At 38.1% G+C, this 20,521-nt stretch overlaps 2 protein-coding genes across 2 annotated transcripts; both read left to right on the top strand.

Moving 5' to 3' along the window:
* Positions 1-642: 642 nt before the first annotated feature.
* LOC140592356 (acidic mammalian chitinase-like) lies at positions 643-8,951 on the top strand. Its single transcript, XM_072715871.1, has 12 exons — positions 643-680; positions 828-903; positions 1,007-1,033; positions 1,355-1,559; positions 1,700-1,756; positions 1,925-2,090; positions 2,176-2,300; positions 6,848-6,971; positions 7,074-7,256; positions 7,374-7,490; positions 7,598-7,730; positions 8,100-8,951. The coding sequence occupies exons 2-12, from the start codon at positions 879-881 to the stop codon at positions 8,354-8,356; spliced, it is 1,419 nt and encodes a 472-aa protein (XP_072571972.1). The 5' UTR covers positions 643-680; positions 828-878; the 3' UTR covers positions 8,357-8,951.
* A 1,269-nt stretch (positions 8,952-10,220) lies between these two features.
* Positions 10,221-16,842, top strand: LOC140592355 (uncharacterized). Its single transcript, XM_072715870.1, has 8 exons — positions 10,221-10,561; positions 11,341-11,395; positions 11,852-12,167; positions 13,853-14,014; positions 14,392-15,334; positions 15,481-15,633; positions 16,014-16,103; positions 16,339-16,842. The coding sequence occupies exons 5-8, from the start codon at positions 14,870-14,872 to the stop codon at positions 16,345-16,347; spliced, it is 717 nt and encodes a 238-aa protein (XP_072571971.1). The 5' UTR covers positions 10,221-10,561; positions 11,341-11,395; positions 11,852-12,167; positions 13,853-14,014; positions 14,392-14,869; the 3' UTR covers positions 16,348-16,842.
* The last annotated feature ends 3,679 nt before the right edge of the window (positions 16,843-20,521 follow it).

Below are 20,521 nucleotides of genomic sequence, written 5' to 3'. Positions count from 1 at the left end.
CAACCTGTGCCAAAGTTATGGCACAAGGAAAGTGTGGAGACAGAAAGTTCCCAAGACCCAAAGCATACCACTTCATCTGTAAAACATGGTGGTGGGGGTGTTGTGGTTTGTGCATATATGGCTGCCACAGGTACTGGCACACTTATCTTCCTTGATGATGTAAATGCTGATGGTAGTCGCACAATGAATTCTGAGGTATATAGAAACATTTTATCTGCTCAAGTTCAAGTAAAAGCATAGGAAATACTACAGGAACAAAGGTTTCACTTTAAACAAACTGAAAATTTTGTTTAAATATGATCTTTCTGTGAATGTCTTTTTAAAAGTTGTCTTTTCTGCCACTGCTTCATAACCTATACAACTACAGGCACAATAAAAAGTTGTGACTAAAGGTGATATACTGGAACCCTAGTGATACCAAGCAGAGCTTTTCAGGACAATACTGTTCTTTCTGACCTCATTGCTAACAGAGTTTATGTCAGCTTGTGTAAAATGGATCTTATAGCAATAAACAGCTGTTATTATCTTTTTTGCTAACCTTATCTAATCATGTTCATATAAATTTCAATGAGCATTCTTTACACTGGGTTGGCCTTTTCAACTTTTTTTTTAATCTTGGCCTCTATATATACTGTGGTATCTCTACAGATGAAAGGTCTCTGAAACCTTAAGCCTATAAGGTAAGACAAACTTTCAGATACTCATTAACTGAGTAACATTAATTTTTGTATGTCAAAGTATGGATTTTAATAAATTAATATGTATCGATTTTTTTCTATGTGGTTGTATAATTACATAACTGTGTACTCACTGTTATTTTCATACAGTAGTAAAAAGAAAAATATCAAAGAGAAAAGAGAAAGATCATCAACAACAAAATGATGAAGATCACCACTTTAACAGGTAATTTGTACAGTACAATGCCAAAGTATTCTAGAACTAATACTTTTCCTTGCTGATGCAAAAAGAGTTGCTCAGCATTAACAAGCTTTTCTTTCCAATTTAGGCTTGTGTCTTTTGCTCTCTCAATTGGGTGAGTGACTGAGGATTAAAATGAAATATATAAAAATAATAATTTCATTCATAAGACACTGCCTATAGAACTCAAAGGAAACTACTATGTGCATTTTCTAAATCTTATTCTAAAGTGTCTTAAAAAAAATATATTTTGAATTTGAATTCTCTATTAATAAGCAGTATTTTTTTTATACCTATCTCTTTATAATTCTTTGGGGTTGAGTATTGTATGGACTTCCTAGCATTAATTCACATGTGAATAAAATACACATATATTTTAAAAGCTTAGTATTTCTTATTTCATTTTTTATTCTTATTCAAATTATTATAATTTCAGGGTATGCCAGAGATATGGTGTGTTACTTCACCAATTGGTCCCAGTACAGACCTGGAACTGGGAAGTACCTTCCTGCCAATGTAGACCCTTTCCTGTGTACTCATCTGATATATGCCTTCTCTATGATTAACCATGCAAATGAGCTTGTCACATATGAATGGAATGATGAGAGTCTCTACAAGTCCTTCAACGAGCTAAAGCACAAGTATGCATACTAACTTGCATGTTGTATGTATGTGCATATATTTGTCTTTATATAATAAATCTTAATGAAAGTATGATACGTTTACTCTAAGTCAAAAGTGAACTGTAAGACTTCAAAAAGTATTGAATTCTCCACTACAGAAATCCCCATCTGAGAACTCTTTTAGCTGTTGGTGGCTGGAACTTTGGCTCCTACCAGTAAGTCACAATTTATTCTACAAGTTGTGATAGTGCTTGCAAAAATATTTATGCACTAAATTTCATACTGGAAAGCTAATAATAATATATGTGGCAAACCTTAGATCAGGAGTGCATAGACTTAAAGTTTTATTTTTGTTGAGGACTAAGTATTACAGCTCCTTCCAGGTTCTCCATCATGGTATCCACACCGGCCAACCGTCAGAAGTTTATACAGTCATCTATTAGTTTTCTACGCACTTATGGCTTTGACGGCTTGGACATTGATTGGGAGTACCCTGGTTCTCGAGGGAGCCCCACAGAGGACAAACAGAGGTTCACACTCCTATGCAAGGTCAGATATCATCTGTGGTTCTTTATTAAATATGATTATACTATGCAAAATAGAAAATACTGATTAATAATCTTTTGGTATGTAGGAGCTTCTTGAGGCTTATGAGGTTGAGAGCAAAGAAACAGGACGTCGTAGATTACTGGTCACAGCTGCAGTGGCCGCTGGAAAAGGCACAATCGATGCTGGCTATGAAATTGCTGAGATCGCTAAGTAAGTCTGGGTTTAAATAATTTTGTCTTTAGATCTTCAGATAAACAGTGATACATTGCTTAACAATGGGAATACTTCTTAGGAATGTGTTGTTAAATGATTTCATCATTGTGCAAACATCATAAAATGTATTTAAGCAAACCTAGATGGCATAGCCTACTACACACCTAGGCTACAGTAAATACTTTTTATAAGTTGAAAGAGTGCTATCTAATATAATGATAAAAGGTACAGTATAGTAAATACATAAACCAGTTGCATGGTTATCAAGTATTATGTCCTGTACATAATTATATGTGCTATACAATGTGTATATAGTACATACATAACTGTATTTACTAAATACGCCTAGCAGCACAGTAGGTTGGTTTACACCAGTATACCAGATAGAAGTAATTTGTCAAACTATAGGCCAATCAGTCTAACTTGTATAACTGGTAAAGTTATGGAGGCTATAATCAAAGAGAAAATGGTAGATTACCTGGACTCAAATAACATTTTGAGGGATAGCCAGCATGGATTTAGGAGAGGTAGATCCTGTTTAACAAATCTGTTGGAGTTTTTTGAGGAAGCTACTCAGGAAGTTGATGATAAGAAGGCCTATGATGTCATCTACTTAGATTTCCAAAAGGCTTTTGATGTTGTCCCCCACAAGAGGCTCACTTAAACTCAAAGCGAACTGTAGCAACCTGGATTGATAACTGGTTAACAGATAGGAAGCAGCGAGTAGTTATAAGAGGCACAATGTCACAGTGGGCCTGCGTTCATAGTGGGGTACCGCAGGGTTCAATTTTAGGACCACTATTGTTCCCAATTTACATAAATGATATAGACACCAATATATACAGTAAACTGGTGAAATTTGCAGATGACACCAAGGTGGGTGGTGTAGCAGATACTGAACTAGCGGCTCAGCAGCTACAGCGGGATCTTGATTTAATTAGTTACTTGGCCGATACCTGGCAGATGAAATTTAACATAGACAAATGTAAGGTACTCCATGTAGGGAGCAGAAATATAAAGTACAGGTATTTTATGGGACCTACTGAAGTAAAGGTAGCTGATTATGAAAAAGACCTTGGTGTGTATGTTGATGCTTCCATGTCTCATTCTCGCCAGTGCGGGGAAGCAATAAAAAAGGCCAATAGGATGTTGGGGTATATCTCCAGATGTGTGGAGTTTAAGTCAAGGGAGGTAATGCTAAGATTATACAATTCCTTGGTGAGACCTCACCTAGAATATTGTGTGCAGGTTTGGTCACCATATCTTAAAAAGGACTTTGCGGCCTTAGAAAAGGTGCAGCATAGGGCCACAAGAATGATTCCTGGTCTTAGAGGAATGTCATACGAGGAAAGGTTAGTTGAGTTAAATCTGTTCAGCCTCAAGCAAAGGAGACTGAGGGGGGACATGATCCAGGTCTATAAGATTCTAACAGGTTTGGATGCTGTTCAACCAAATAGTTACTTCAGCATTAGTTCAAATACAAGAACTCGTGGCCATAGGTGGAAATTAGCGGGAGAACATTTCAAACTGGATTTAAGGAAGCACTTCTTTACACAGCGTGTAGTCAGAGTATGGCATAGTCTTCCTGATAATATAGTGCAAGCTGAATCCTTGGGTTCCTTTAAATCAGAGCTATATAAGATTTTAACAACTCTGAGCTATTAGTTAAGTTCTCCCCAAGCGAGCTCGATGGGCCAAATGGCCTCCTCTCGTTTGTATAGTTCTTATGTTCTTATGTTCTTACTACGACATCACTAGGCAAAGGGAATTTTTCAGCAATGTTACAATCTTATGGGACTACCATGCGTCGTTGACTGAAACATTGCGGTGCATGGCTCCATCTACAGTGAGGTCAATAAGTATTTGATCACCCTGTGATTTTGCAAGTTCTCTTACTTAGAAATCATGGAGGAGTCTACAATTTTCAGCATAGGTGCATTTCCACTGTGAGAGACAGAATCTAAAAAAAAAAATCCGGAAATCACATTGTATGATTTTTTAACAATTTATTTGTGAATTACTGTGTCAAATAAGTATTTGATCACTTGCATATCAGCCAGATTTCTGACCCTCAAAGACCTGTTATTTTGCTTTTAAATAGTCCAGCTACACTCTGCTCATGATTCTAAATTAGTAGCACCTGTTTGAGGTCATAAAGACACCTGTGCACCCCACAATCAGCCAAAGTCTAAGTAGCAACATGGGCAAAACCAAAGAGCTGTCAAAAGACACAAGAGACAAAATTGTAGACCTTCACAAAGCTGGAAAGGGCTACGGGGCAATTGCCAAGCAGCTTGGTAAAAAAAAAACAACTGTTGGAGCAATTGTCAGAAAATGGAAGAGGCTAATGATGACTGTCAATGTCCCTCGGACTGGGGCCCCACGGAAGATCTCTCCTCGTGGGGTTTCAATGATGCTAAGAATGGTGAAGAATCAGCCCAGAACTACACGGGAGGAGCTGGTCAATGCCGTGAAGAGAGCTGGGACCATCGTTTCCAAGGCTACTATCAGTAATACACTAAGACGTCATGGTTTAAAATCTTGCATCGCACGGAAGGTTCCCCTGCTTAAGTCAGCCCATGTCCAGGCCCGTCTGAAGTTTGCCAGGGACCATCTGGATGATCCAGAGGAGTCATGGGAGAAAGTCTTGTGGTCAGATGAGACCAAAGTAGAACTTTTTGGTCTTAACTCCATTTGCCGTGTTTGGAGGAAGAAGAATGATGAGTATCATCCCAATAATACCATACTTACAGTGAAGCATGGGGCTGGAAGCATCATGCTCTGGGGGTGTTTTTCTGCACAGGGGACAGGACGACTGCACTGTATTAAGGAGAGGATGAACGGGGCCATGTATTGTGACATATTGGGCAAAAACCTCCTTCCCTCAGTCAGAGCATTAAAGATGGGTTGTGGCTGGGTACTTGACCCAAAGCACACAGCCAGGAAAACCAAGGAGTGGCTCCGTAAGAAGCATATCAAGGTTCTGGAGTGGCCTAGCCAGTCTCCAGACCTAAATCCAATAGAAAATCTTTGGAGGGAACTGAAACTCTGTGTTGCTCAGCGACAGCCTCGAAACCTGACAGATCTAGAGAAGATCTGTATGGAGGAGTGGGCCAAAATCCCTCCTGCAGTGTGTGCAAACCTGGTGAAGAACTACAGGAACCGTTTGACCTCTGTAATTGTTAACAAAGGCTTCTGTACCAAATATTATTTTTTTTTTTACTCAAGTGATCAAATACTTATTTGACACAGTAATTCACAAATAAATTGTTCAAAAATCATACAATGTGATTTCCGGATTTTTCTTTTTAGATTCTGTCTCTCACAGTGGAAATGCACCTATGCTGAAAATTGTAGACCCCTCCATGATTTCTAAGTAAGAGAACTTGCAAAATCACAGGGTGATCAAATACTTATTGACCTCACTGCATATATACACACACATACACAAACACACACACACACGCACACACACAGGTTTGTAATTAGATCTTAGTGAGGATTCTCCATTCATTTCTATGGGAAAAACTTCCAACATGATGACCTTAACCCCCACCCAGCCCTAACCTTAACTATAACTATAACCATAACCAAACAAAATACAAGACTTTTGGCATTTTTAGTTTTTTGACTGCATTCTCAAATCTTTGTGGGGATGTGAGAAATGGTCCCGACAATGTCAAAATAATAGGTTTTTATTATTTTGTAGGGGTCATTTGGTCCCACAATGAAATATAAACATAATCCACACACACACACAAACACACATACACACACAGTATATGGACAAAGGTATTGACACAGACCACTGAATTCAGGTGTTTCATTCAGACCAATTGCCACAGGTGTATAAAATCAAGCACCTAGCCATGTAGTCAGGTTTACAAACATTTGTGAAAGGATGGTTTGTTCTGCAGACCTGAGTGAATTCAGGCATTGTACTGTCATAGGATGCCACAACTGCATTGTGTCAGCTGTAAAGTTTGATAGAGGAAGGATTATGGTATGGGGTTGTTTTTCAGGGGTTAGGCTAGGCCCCTTAGTTCCAGTGGAAGGAACTCTTAATGTTTCAGCACACCAAGACATGTTGGACAGTTCAAACATTATGGGAACAGTTAGGGGAAGGCTTTTTTCTCTTCTAGCCTGACTGCCCCAGCGCACAAAGCAAGGTCCATAAAAGAGCCCTGACCTCAACCCCATACCAACATTTTGGGATGAACTAGAACGGAGACTGAGAACCAGGCCTTCATGTACAACATCAGTACCTCATCTGGATGAATGGGCAAAAATTCCTACAAACACACTCCAAAATGTTGTGGAAAGCTTTCCCAGAAACATGGCAGCTGTTATAGCTGTAAAGAGGGGACCAACTCCACATTGATGCCTATGGATTTATAGTGGGATGTCATAAAAGTTCTTGTAGGTGTTCTTGTAGGTGTAATGGCCAATACTTTTGTCCTTATACTGGATTCTTTGCTGTGAAAGACAGAAGTGTATTACTGTTTGTTCCTTTTTGTCCCAATTCTTTACTTGTGTATCTCAAGGTACTTGGACTTCATCAATGTGATGACATATGACTTCCATGGGACTTGGGAAAGTTTCACAGGACACAACAGCCCCTTGTACCGTGGCAAGCATGACACAGGAGATTTAGTTTTTTTTAACACAGTAAGAAAACAAACACTCAATATTTGCAGAATTTTGTAATTATTTTATTAATCCATGGTGACATTTTTGAAGAGTACAGTTCTTCCTTTTTCTTTCTCATAGGATTTTGCCATGAATTACTGGAAGGACAATGGTACCCCTGAAGAGAAACTCAGGATGGGTTTCGCCACATATGGACGCACATTCCGTTTGACATCACCATCTAATGGTGTTGGTTCTCCAGCTAGTGGGCCTGCTTCAGCTGGACCCTATACTCGTGAAGCTGGCTTCTGGTCCTACTATGAAGTAAGCAAGAAACTGGCATTATAACTGAGACTTATACAATATCATCAGTCTTCTAATTTTTGTTTTCAGTTGCTTTGAAGGTGCATTTTTATGTCTAATATAAAAACTTTTCTATAGATATGTACTTTCTTACAAGGAACCACCATTGAATGGATTGCAGATCAGAAGGTACCATATGCCAGCAAAGGAAATGAGTGGGTGGGATTTGACACACAGGAGAGCTTTGCTATCAAGGTAATTGATTAATGGATGAAAAATCAACAGTTAAATCACTGCATTTTTTCCCCAAGTATTTAAGAATAAGTGCTAAGGGTTTTCTCCAATCCTGGCCCCATTTTTAGGTACACTATCTGAAGGAAAACAATTTTGGAGGGGCATTTGTTTGGGCCCTGGACCTGGATGACTTTGCTGGACAGTTTTGTGGTCAGGGGAACTATCCACTTATGAACCACTTACACAAACTTCTTGACATTGGTAAATCTCTAATCAAATGACTGTTTTAAGCAGTAGTACAACATTTTTAAAACTAAAGATGAGAAACACAGAGCAATCATAGGTGCTTTTTACTCTTTAAAATGAATTTAACCCTTTAATGCATGGTTTCTGCACTTTTAGAGTTACATTAGGTAAACATGATGTAACAAGATGGTAACCACTAGATCCATGGAAAAGCACAGTCAAGAATTATTTCATATATTTTCTGAAAGAAGCAACATATTGCTTATGAAATATGATGGTGTTTACAAAATCTTTTGATGCATGAAAGGGTTAAATAAAATGCAAATATCAAAACAACAAATGAAACAATGTATTTCTTCACCTTGCTTTTTTTTCCAAATGCAGAACTACCTCCCTTACCACCAACCACTACCTTAAAACCTGGAATGACAACAATCAGAACCACTACTAGCACAACCACCACCACAACAACAACCCACGAGCCAGGAACTGGCTTTTGTGCTGGCAAACCTGATGGTTTATATCCAAATGAAGAAGAGGCCAACTGCTTCTATGATTGTGCAGGAGGCAGAACTTATTACAGAAATTGTGGTCCTGGCACAGTTTTCAGTGACAGCTGCAAGTGCTGCACATGGCCGTAGAGGAGACAAGTAGTCCTGACACCTTGTAAAATGTAATGAAGTTCACTCAGTATACGTCAGTGACTAACATGTATACAGTTAAAACATTTTAAGGGGATTGCAGAATCATTTTGAGTTTGACTGCTCTGAACTAAAAGATCTCTGTAAATCCTCACACTTCTTAATAACAAACATGAAAGAAAACATGAAAATGATACTGCCCATTTTTGTCCCCAGAAAATTTCTTTTTAAAATCTCAATATGATGTTTTCTGCTTTTTATATATTCTGACATCAAATATTTTCACAAATAAGTATGAAAATTACAAGACTTATAAAGGAAACCGTTTCCTTTCAATATTATCCCAAATTATCTAAACCCAAAATTTGAAATGTTTTGTATTTTTTCAGTATATATAGTAAATTTACCACTCAACAGTCAACATTCATTTCATTGCTATGCAATTTCTAATTGTTATTCATTATTACAAAGAACTTTACAGCATTTTCAATTATAGTTATCTTGTATGAATCATTAGAAAATGTGTAAATAAGTTCAAATAAATAATAAATCAAATAAAATGCAACAAATAAATAATAAATCAAATAAAATATAATAGTGTTTAAAATGGTGTTTACAAACCTTTTCAACTTACAGCCTTTCCTAAGCAATTTCTGCCTTGTTTAGGGAAATCTTATAGTCATATTCTGTGCTTGAACAGTGCACATCTATACACCAGTCTGATGCAAATTTATGTTATGCATTCCAAACTTCCCTGTGACCAAAAGTATGCGCACATACCAATTAATCAGAGAAATTGGAAATGACTGTTTAAGACAGACTCTTTGCTGACAACAGGGGGGTATTCCATGAAGCAGGATTAAGGGAAAGTCTGACTTATTTCGACAAGTCAGTCTTATTTAAGTGAGAGTTCCGTTCCATCAACGTGTCTTAAATGAATCCCTGCTGAATTACCATGGTAATTTATACCTGTGAACAAACCTGGTCCGGACCAGGCTAACTGTCTCGCTTAGTTTAGCATTGTCTCAAAGAACGTCCGACATGTGGGAACAGATTCCCAAAAGATTGTTCCATCGGACGAAATTCTGCGATCTTACTATTCATGTCATGTAATCTGTTGAATTATATGTCCTCATCTGACATTATATTTGACATTATCTGATTAAATTTTTTTGTTAATCTGTAAGGTGTACCAAAATGACATGATTTTGTTTGAGTTAGTGGCAGAATGAGTCTTGTATATTATATATTAAAAAATACATAAAAAATATATGAAAAAATGGAACCCTGTATACATAGTCAGTGCTGTGAGTAAAAGCAAGACAAGAAAGCAGAGAATAAAAACCATCTTTTCGGAAGTAATCCTCTGCGTGATACTTCCATAATATGGAGAACAGAGCTGAGATTGCTACATAATCAATATAATAAAGCCTATAAAATCATGTCTTAGCATTCCAATTAATTCCAAAATAATTACAGTAAAATTCCGTTATAGTGGACTCGCTTATAACGGATTATCGTCTATAACAGACAAGGTCCACTGGTCCCGGCCGTGCGCCTTTAAGAACATGCAGAAAAAGCATCGGATATAGCGGACTCGCTTATAATGGATAAACAATTTGGTCCCCAGGGCCGCTTTTAGCTGTAGTTCTGTTTGGCTATAACGGACATGCAGTTCCGCCTACAAGGCGTGTGGCGTACCGGTGATATCCAGCGCAGATACGTACGTAGTCGGGATTATTAATAGTCACGCATCTGGTAAGGTACAGTTGGATTACTACATGTACAATATAATAATCTATACCACAAGTGTGTCTGCTGAGGTCTGGCATGAGTAAGTGGTGTCCTGTAGCTGTGTTATGGGCATACAGCAACTCTGCACTGTAAAATGTAATTCTAGATGTTTGTTGTTTTAACATATTATTCCATGTCAGTATGACAATAGATGACTGAAGTTGTTGTTATAACATAGAATTATAAGTTAAAAACGTCCCAATTACATCAAAAAAAGCTAACTTGAAAACTCATGTCCAGCTAAATCAGAAACTTATGTGAACTTGACAATGTGGTGAAGTTGAGCACTGCAGGGTTCAAAATTGCTTCACGTGACTGCTATCGAGGTGCATTATGGGGAATTGGCGGTTAAAGACAAGCTCACGTTGCTTGGACATTTACTAATCGTCTCCATTGAAATCTGCTTTCAATGTGAGTAACATCGGTTATAACTATAACAAAAGTAGCTACAAAATTTGGAATACGTTTTTAAATTTATGGCATGATGTGTGTTTTTCTCTTTTACCGAAACATTTGCTTTAACTAATGTAACTTTAGCCGACATGGTCCAGCTTGTGCGCCATGACCAAACTTAACCTAATAAACTGATATATGTCCTTTTTATGGGTTTAATGTTGCACGGACCAAATGAAAAGTGTTGTGCCGCTAGTTTTAAGGTTGCACATTCAACAACTGTTGCGATATTAGCAAGCTAACTCTGCTAATTAATATGGCTTATGTCATATTGCCTGTGTACTTGTACATGTCTTTTAACTTCACAGCCTGTTATATTTTGGTGGAGGTTTAGTTTGGCAATATTTCCAGTAACTGACTGACTAAAAGAACATTTTTTTGGTAGGACTGTTGTGCTTGTTGTCATCTCTTTGTCCCTATATAATCACTTAAGCTGCTATTTACTGCTGTGTGCTGAGCTGCAAGAGTGCACTGAGGAGTGAGACAAAATATGGTCTGCAACCCAGCATTATATTAGTTTTTATGAGAGAGTTCAGTGTTTATCTTATGCTGGCTAACACCTACCAGCTCATATTGACTATTCATTTCCATACTGTCCTGTTCTTATTTTTCAGACAGAAGTCTGTTTTCTTTTGTTTGAAGGTGGAAAACTTTCGTACTCTTATCTTGGCCCAGAACATTGATGGATATTCTTCCTTTGGGTTATATATATCTGATATGTTTTTATTTTATTTTAGGTCTGTGAAGCCAAACTAGGTGCTGGCCATTTATTTTTGCCAATAGAGTGAAATGGTAAGTTCCTTTTTTTCATACTGGAAACACCACAGACTATATTGTAATTTAATAGCTCTGTAGAATAAAGCACTGTAGTGTCAAGGTACTTCTTCTTTACGCAGCATGTATAGTTACAGTATGGAATAGTCTTCCTGATAACGTAGTGCAAGCGGAATCCTTGGGTTCCTTTAAATCAGAGCTAGATAAGATTTTAACAACTCTGAGCTATTAGTTAAGTTCTCCCCAAGCGAGCTTGATGGGCCGAATGGCCTCCTCTCGTTTGTATAGTTCTTATGTTCTTATGAAGAAGTAATATTGGGCGATTGATGATCACATGCAGGTGGCATAACCTAAGTATTGAGAGATGCTACCAACAAATAATTCATTAACAAAAGCAATGGAGAACACTTTTTATGCTACTGTGTTTGTAATAGCACCCATAACTAAAGGTTTTTCATTAATTTATTTTCACAGGTCTAGATGGTCACATCTGTTTCTGTCTTTTGAATGAGGTGGACTTGCAAATTTTGTACTTTTTTTTGTGGAAATCGCAAGAGAATCATTGAACATTACAGTAACAGTCACAGACATTACGGAAGAAGCTGTCCACTACCCTGCATATACACCGACTGTGCACAGTATTTCAGATCTAAAAAAGCCTTGCAGGTCCATTTAAGAGATCATGGGGTCACAGAAGGAGTATGTAATGGACTTGCTGGCTTTAAAGTAAAATGCCTGCTGTGTAGCTTTAATCAGGCAGTTGGACTAAAGCAGTATATTGCTCATCAAGGTAAACATCTGAGGAATAGGGAAATTGTTACTTGCCCTTTTAATCAGTGTTCTTTTAAATCACACCTTTACTCCAGTTTTACATCACATAAGAGTCGTTTTCACCCTCATTCTACTATAAAAGATTTCAAGACAGAGCTTATTGTCCAAGAAAATGAATTTGCAGAATTTGGATCTGAAGTAAATGTTGATTTGCAGTCAGAAGATACTCACAGTGATGGCCATGTGCCACTTCAAGATAATTGTGGCAGTGAAGTAGAACACCATGATACCACTTACAAAATTCAGGAAAAGCTTGCATCTTTACTTCTGCGCATGCAAGCAATATTGCATGTTTCCAAATTAGCTACCCAGGAAATAATCAATGAGTTTCATGAAATTGGCATTTTGATAGGTGATCTAAATAGGAATACAGTGAAAAGGGTTTTAAGGCAGCACAATGGTAACATTGATGACGACACTATTACTTTGGTAACTGATTCCTTGAACAGCCTCAGTCCTCTTTGCTCCATTTCAGAGAGTGGGTGTTTAGGATCAGAACAAAAAAGGTTGTCCTATTTCAGAGAAAAATTTGGCGTTATAGACCCAGTTGAATATATCTTAGATTTAGCATCAAAGAAAACCTTTGTTTATGTTCCGGTTCTAAAAACTCTGCAGGAGTTGTTAAATAAGGGGGATATTATTGACAAAGTTTTAGAAAAAGACAATACAGGATCAAAACCTGGCCAGTACAACAGCTCATTTGATGGCTCATATTTCAAGGAGAACCCACTTCTGTCTGGGGAACTGGGTTTCCCCCTGACTTTTTGCATGATGTTTTAGAAGGTATTGTACCTTGGGAGCTCTGTTTGTGTTTGAAAACTTTGATTGGACAGAAATACTTTACATTAGATTATTTGAATACTGCCATTCAACGCTTTCCCTATAAATTTTCTGACAAAACTAACTGTCCACAGAAAATTACAGAAAAAATACTTGTCTGTGAAACTATTGGGGGTAATGGCCATGAGAACTGGACTCTGTTGAGGTTGCTACCTCTGCTCATTGGTGACGTTGTACCTGAAAATAATGATGCTTGGTGTGTAATTCTGGAACTGAAAGACATTGTGGAACTTTTAGCATCCTCCACTTTTACTGAGGAAAGCCTGTGCTATCTTGATGCTAAAATAAGTGAACACAGGAGACTTTTGCAAAGTGTGTTTCCAGGACAGAAACTTAAACCTAAACACCATTTCCTGGAGCACTACCCTCATTTGATCCGCTGCTTTGGGCCACTGGTTGACTTTTGGACAATTCGTTTTGAAGCTAAACATAGCTTTTTCAAGAAAGTGGTTCGTGATGTCAATAATTTCAAAAACATTCTACTGACTTTGTCTCTTAGACACCAGCTTATGCTGGCATACCACTTGGACATGACTACCCTGTTTAAACCAAGAGTGGAAGTTAAGGGAGCATCAAATGTTTCTGTGGACATGCTAGCTTCCTCTGTCATGCAAGTGATGGAGAAGAAATTTACAACTCTGAGAAGTGTGTCACTGGCTACAACAGCATACATACATGGGACACAATACACCACAGGAATGTTTGTCTCATTTGGAAGCACAAGTGGACTTCCTGATTTTTCTAAAATTGTTCATGTGCTGCTTGTATGCAACAAGCCATTTTTTGTTTTGGAATCTTTCTCAGCTTGGTATGTGGAGCACCTCAGATGTTACGAACTCTGCGAAAGGAATACTGCTCAACTGATGGTAGCTGAACCTGAAGAGCTTAACCACTACATCCCATTGTCAGCATACACTGTACGGGGCAGACTCCTGGTGTCACCAAAGGCATTTCTTGTACATTAAGGTAATTTGTTTTTGTGGCATGTCATCGTAGTCTAAGGAGCTTGGAAAGAAATATATATTATAGAAATATTATAGTCTAAAACTAAATGATGTTTTAGTCAAAACACTGACTATAGCTAAATCAAAATGTGCTGTCAAAATTAACACTGGTTCAATGTTTTGTAACTTTTCCAGCTTGTTAAATGCATTATTTACAATTTACACAATTCTCCTATTTTTAATAATGGTAAAGCTCTTTTTTTATATACAGTACATAGATGGCTGCCAAAAAAGTCAGTAGTCGTATGTGAATGGTTGATATATATTTTTTTTCTTAGCATCTCCTGTGAAAATGTATTCGTGCTATTCACACTTTATTTCTGTTTTTCTTGTTGGAAGCGATTCATCATGCTGCTGCGCATCATCCTGAGTGAAGATGACATAAGAAAGGTTACCATCGACAACTTGCCTGAAACTGTTGAAAACTTCCATATACTTCTGAAGACGAAACTTGGATTGGAGGGGGACCTTGTGGTTCAATATCAAGACCCTGAATTTGATAATGAACTGTGCAATCTGAGTAGCATATCAGAACTTCCTAAAGAGAAAGCAACATTGAAGGTGTACACGAAGACTTTTACAACCTACAACACAGACTCCACTCTAGACACAGCAAGCCTGTCATCAACTCTTGAGGAGGGCAGCAGTGGTGGCCAAACTCGTCAGCTGCCTCAGCCATTTGTTATTCCTGCCTTTTCTTTTGATGTTGAGTTAAAACTGAAGCAAGGAAATGAAACCTACCACAAAGATGGATCCTTACTTGACATATCGAAGGACATGAAATCGGATATCTTGGAGAAGCTGGCAGAAGCCATGTATGTCCACAACCCCTACCCAACACGTGACGAATATGATTGTGTGGCCCAGGCTCTCATCAACAAGCATCCTTGTCTCAAGGAACCAGGGTCTGTCAATGGGTGGTACTGTTGGAAATTTAAAGTTCAAAATGGGTAACTTCAGACAGAGGCTGCGAGTGGCTGGATGTCCTGAACTCAAAGTAAACACACGTACCTCTAGTCAAACTGGGTCAAAAAAACTGAAGCGGGCCAAAAAGTCAGAGGTAAATTTTCTACCAGGTTTTCCAGAGGGGAAAACCCAACATGATCTTGACATAGAGAGATCAGTCTTGGTCAGTGAGATGAAGAAAAGAAAGGTTGACTGGAGGCAAATTGATGAAATGATGTTCAACACATTCTCTTTACGGAGAAAAGAGATTGTTGAGGATGAACCTCTGGTGGCACAAGTCAAAGAAAGATGGCCAGCCTTGTTCTCTGAACGGCAGGTAAAATGCATCTTTGTGGTTGTTTTGCTTTTGTGTGTGTATTTTGTCTAATGGGCCTCAGATGATGTTTGCTTAAATTTAGATCTTAAAGCATTTTTTTATTAAATTCTGCCTGTACCCCCCACCCCTCTTCTTCCATTGCTCAGGTTGAAGCTGAATTTGCCCGTCTTACATCTGTTGACCTGAAAGGCTCCCTCTTTGCTGGGCTTGACCAATATCTGGAGAGGTTCCTTGAGCTGTACAAAACCAAGAGCGGCATAGCAGGGCTAACTAGGCTCATAAAATGCCTAGATGATGATGTAAGTGTTCAACTGCTAAATGTTCTCCGTTTGTCTAAGTTTTAGGTTATCCATTTTAAGTGATGAACTCATTCAAAGAAAGCTGTAGTAATATTTCACAATTGGACATTTAGTGTGGTAACTTTTACAGAATCTGTGTACAGTATATTGGTGTTAGATTTGATATCATATTCTACTTTAATGTGCTGATCAGCCTGATTCAAATTATAAGATATTAAAACATTAAAAGACAGGTGTAACTGACCCAGTTATCTCCACTGATACTCATATATTGATGAAATGAAATGAAAAAGCAAAAAGCTGTTTATTTGGAGCTGTCTAGGTGTTTCATAAACACTGTTTAAAACATTTTTTGTTTTGTTTTTCAATTCTTTGACCAGAGCTCTACACAAAGGAAGAGGACAGTTCTTCTGCTGGGCCTTCCTCATTTTCTCAAGGAAGATCCCTCACACATTTTCAAGACTGTGGAGGTGAGCATTGTTTCTTATTAATTCTAGTTAATTCTATAATTACAGTACCACAGTGGATTTTAAATCAAGACTTTCAGCCTTAACTCAAGGGGTTAACTCCCTGCTCACTATAGATGCCAGCAAATGTATTATTACGAGATCTGTGAGACTGGATTTAGTCTGGTTTTCAGAGAAACTACCTGATAAACTACTATGGGTATTGTTCGTTTATTGTGTTTATTCATGTCTTCACCAGGGTCTTTGACATTGTGCTGCTGTACTGTTCCCTACAGCTTTGCATTGGATTTCTCACACACTGTATATTTGTAATGGCAGACATATTAGGATATTTAAGTGATTACAGCGGCTGCTACAGCTGTTGGGGGGGCAATACTTTGGTGAAATGTCTTCGACCCTGGACTGTTTAAACAATTAAGTCACTGGCCCAGTCATTGGACAGCTGGGTAAAGGTGGATGTTGTCATTCAATGCCAGTTATGCAACCAATCCAGCTACGTCTATATGTTCGTTTTTCATGCAGTTTAATATAAGGGGAACTGTTACTGATTAAAGAAGCATTGTCTGTGGAGTTACATTCTGCTACGGTAGTGTAGCTCCAGTTTGCACATTTCATGCATTCTCAGTCACATTTTATTCAGAGCACAGCCAATATTTAGCACAATTAGCATGTATTTAAATTGTTGTTCACATTCTGCAATTGAAGACATGCTTTATTATTAATGAACATGATCTTTGTTCAAAGCAAGAAATGGATTTGTAACATTGTTTTTGTCTAATAAACCCTCGTTCCCGTCACTTTGGACTTGCTTCCGCTCTGTTCGTCCTGCTCGCACCGGCGAACGTCACAGAATGCGGCATTCTGTAACGTACGCCGGTGCGTGTAGGGCGAACAAAACCAAAGCATGGCGAAGGGACGGGAACGAGGGTTTATTAGACAAAAACACCGACTTGGAGACATCAATAACAATGCCGTATCTGCCGGGACATACGCTGGCGCAGACTAAAATACACAAGACAAGGCACAGGACTGGCGAGCGGCATCGCCTCACAGGTGATCACATTTGGATAATTACAAGAGGGAACAAGGTGGGCGTGGCGACACACAGGGCTTGAACGAGACGGACGACGCGGTACGTCACATTTACATTTCAGTTTAGACAATTACTCATGTTTTGAAACTTATTTGTGAACAAAAATATAATAGGGGACTTTAATTTTAATGCAGCAGTTCTAGCTCATCTTGTTGAAAAACTGATCTCATGTCATAGTGTTCTGTTGTCCAATTGTCAACAATTCACAAGAATTGTTAAATGCTCCTGGGTCAGATTTTAATCAAACTTGCAAGTCACTGATTTTCTGATTTTGTTTGTCAGAGGAGTAAGATGGAGCAATAAATGTTTGATGTTGGATGTTAATGGGTAATTGTCTTGCTATGTTCTTAAAACAAACTTCATGCATCAGATACATTTTAATTAAATCTGTGGGTGGGGGGTTCTGAAGTGTAAACAACATAAAATTAATTTAAATGAATGTAGACATTTAAACATGGGATCTAAGATAAACGTAACAGGATTTTTTTGCTGAAATGGATGGTGGAAAGCTCAACTTATTTTTTTGTGTAGTGAACATCTTTACATCAAGTCAATCAACCTTTAAATCAGTTTGATTTTATTTATAAAGTTCACACAGCTACCTTAATAAACCTTAATCAACTTAATAAGTTAAGCTAAAATAGATTCCTAAGTTGAGAGAACCACTAAAACATTTGAATTAACTAAGAAACCCAAGTCAACTAAATTAGAACAAGAGTTTAAACAATTGATTATTTTAATTTAGCTTAAATAGTTTTCCCAAGTAAAAATGACTATTAAAGCAGTTGAACTGACTAACAAACCTTAGTCAACTAAACTAAGACAAAAGTTTAGACAACATGTGATTTTTCATTAGGATAACAATTGGTTGAGTTATAAGAACAAACTCTATTTCTTGACTTAACTTAAAATTTTAAGGCAGCCCTTTACCTGATATTTTTAAGTTGAAACAACAAATTATATTTTACAGTGTGGATGTAACGGACTGTTTTGCCAGGTCCCTTGAAGTCCGTTAAAATGGTATTTTACTCTAAAATAAAAGCTACGCATATTACAAAGGTGAAACATGAAATGCAATGACTGTAACTGGAAAACAAACCTGTTAAAATAATATGATCAGGAAGATATTTTTAGTCACTGTCTACTTTGAAAGTTTACTACTAAAATAGCAAAGACAACATATGGTTATTTGTGCAGAACATTTCACACGGATGCGATTTAAAATATTTTACGGAGATCAAATAATATTATACAGTAGGCCTAATAATGACAGGTGAAATCAACCCAGAAGGTTCCCCGTTGTCTATGGGGATCAAACCAGCAACTTTCGCATTAGGCGACAGCATAACCACTGTACCACCATGCCACTGTACTAAGCACTTTTAACATTTACGTAACTTATGCATTTAGTCTGTCTGCAATTCATTGCCAAGCCAACTCCATGGCTGTGTTTATGGCCACAGTATTGCCTTTTTTTTAACGATTTCATCTTTGTATTTTTCATTCAGCTCCATCAGCAGCGTTTATTCTGCGGTGGAAAGAAACATTGCTCTCATTTTACAGGCTTTCCGACTCATTTGGTCGATCTACAGTATATCGTTCATCCATTCCTACCTGGCTTCTGATGAGTTACACCTGTTATCAGGTAAATATCAGGAACAGGTGTGACTCATCAGAATCCAAGTGGGACAGAAAACCTACTGGATAAGTAGCTCTCCAGGACTGGAGTTGGAGACCCCTGATCTATACATTCTGATGAAATTAAATAAATAGTATTTTTACCCCTTTTTAAATTTAAATTATTACTCAAAATAATTGAATCCTGTTTGGCTCATACATTACCTGGCCCCTAATTGGTTAGGCAGGAAGACTAAACAATTACAAAAAACGTTATGAACCAAACTACTTATGATGTTCATAATTTCTGACCTTCACTCTTCCGATGTTGATTCTTCCAGCAGGCACAGTTTATTCACAGGTCTTTCCAGTGTACTGATCCTGGTCTTTATTTTCACTCTTCTCACTGTTCCACTGGAATCTGGCAATGTTTCAATTACTTTCCCCATGACCCAGGAGTTGCGTGGGGAAGAACTGCCCACTAGTAGTACAACATCTCCAATCATGAAGTTTCTTCTAGGTTTCAACCATTTCTGGCGCTCCTGAAGATATTCGCGTGTCCATCTGGTCCAGAATAAATCCGCATGATATTGGACCTGTTTCCATTTTCTTCTTGCGTATGTGTCATCTTTGTTGAAGATTCCTGAAGGCATGATGGTCTGATACTTCAGCAGCAATACGTGATTAGGTGTTAAAGGTTCAATGTCGTTCACATCATCTGAGACATTTATGAGTGGCCTGCCATTGATGATGCTTTCGATCTCGCACATTATTGTCTGAAGACAATCATCATTCACCGTTTGCTCTTTCAATAGAGAACTAAGGATTCTTCGCACTGTCCGAATTTGTCTTTCCCAAACCTCACCTTGGTGGGAAGCGGCTGGGCTGTTGAATATCCCTTTTATTCCCTTTGGTTGCAAGGCTCTTTCAATCTTGTCATTATCCAGCTGTTGGATAGCTTCCCTTAACTCTCTTTCAGTCGCCACAAAATTTTTGCCATTATCTGACCTCATGATGGTGACTTGACCTCTCCTGCATATAAAACGCGGAATTGCATTAATGGAGGAGTCCATGTCGAGGCTGTCCACTACTTCAATGTGCACAGCTCTAAGAGTGAGGTAAATGAACATCACCCCGTATCTTTTAACTGTACCCCGGCCTCGCTTGACCTCAAACAGCCCAAAGTAATCAACGCCAGTGTTTGTGAAAGGAGGTTTGTCTGGCAAGAGGCGATCTTCAGGTAAGTCTGCCATTCTTTGCTCACCAACCTTTCCATTAATCCTACAGCACACTGTACATTTATTGATTATTTTTCGAATTGCAGAATTAGCTTGTGGAATCCAGTACCTGCATCTCAGTTGTGCCAAGACATAACTGCGTCCACAATGGCAGGTTCTTTGATATATGTCTCTCAAGATCAGTGTGGCAACTTTACTATGCTTAGAAAGAATTACTGAATGTTTAACATTTTCTGGCATGGCAGATTTGCTAAGTCTTCCGCCTACTTTCAAAGTGCTATCTAGAAGAACAGAATCCAGATTGAACAACTGAATGATGCGATTAAGCTGTCTGCCTTCCTGCAGAACCTTGATTTCTTCTCCAAAATGTCTTTGACTGAACTGGATTATTTCATATTCTGCAGCATCCAGATCATCCAAGGACTCGGGGTTACTGCAGGGTTGGTTGGAATGCCCTTCCCCACATTGAATTT

The sequence above is a fragment of the Paramormyrops kingsleyae genome, chromosome 8 (genome assembly GCF_048594095.1).
Source record: "Paramormyrops kingsleyae isolate MSU_618 chromosome 8, PKINGS_0.4, whole genome shotgun sequence".
NCBI lineage: Eukaryota > Metazoa > Chordata > Actinopteri > Osteoglossiformes > Mormyridae > Paramormyrops > Paramormyrops kingsleyae.
This window is presented reverse-complemented; position numbering and strand designations above follow the sequence as displayed.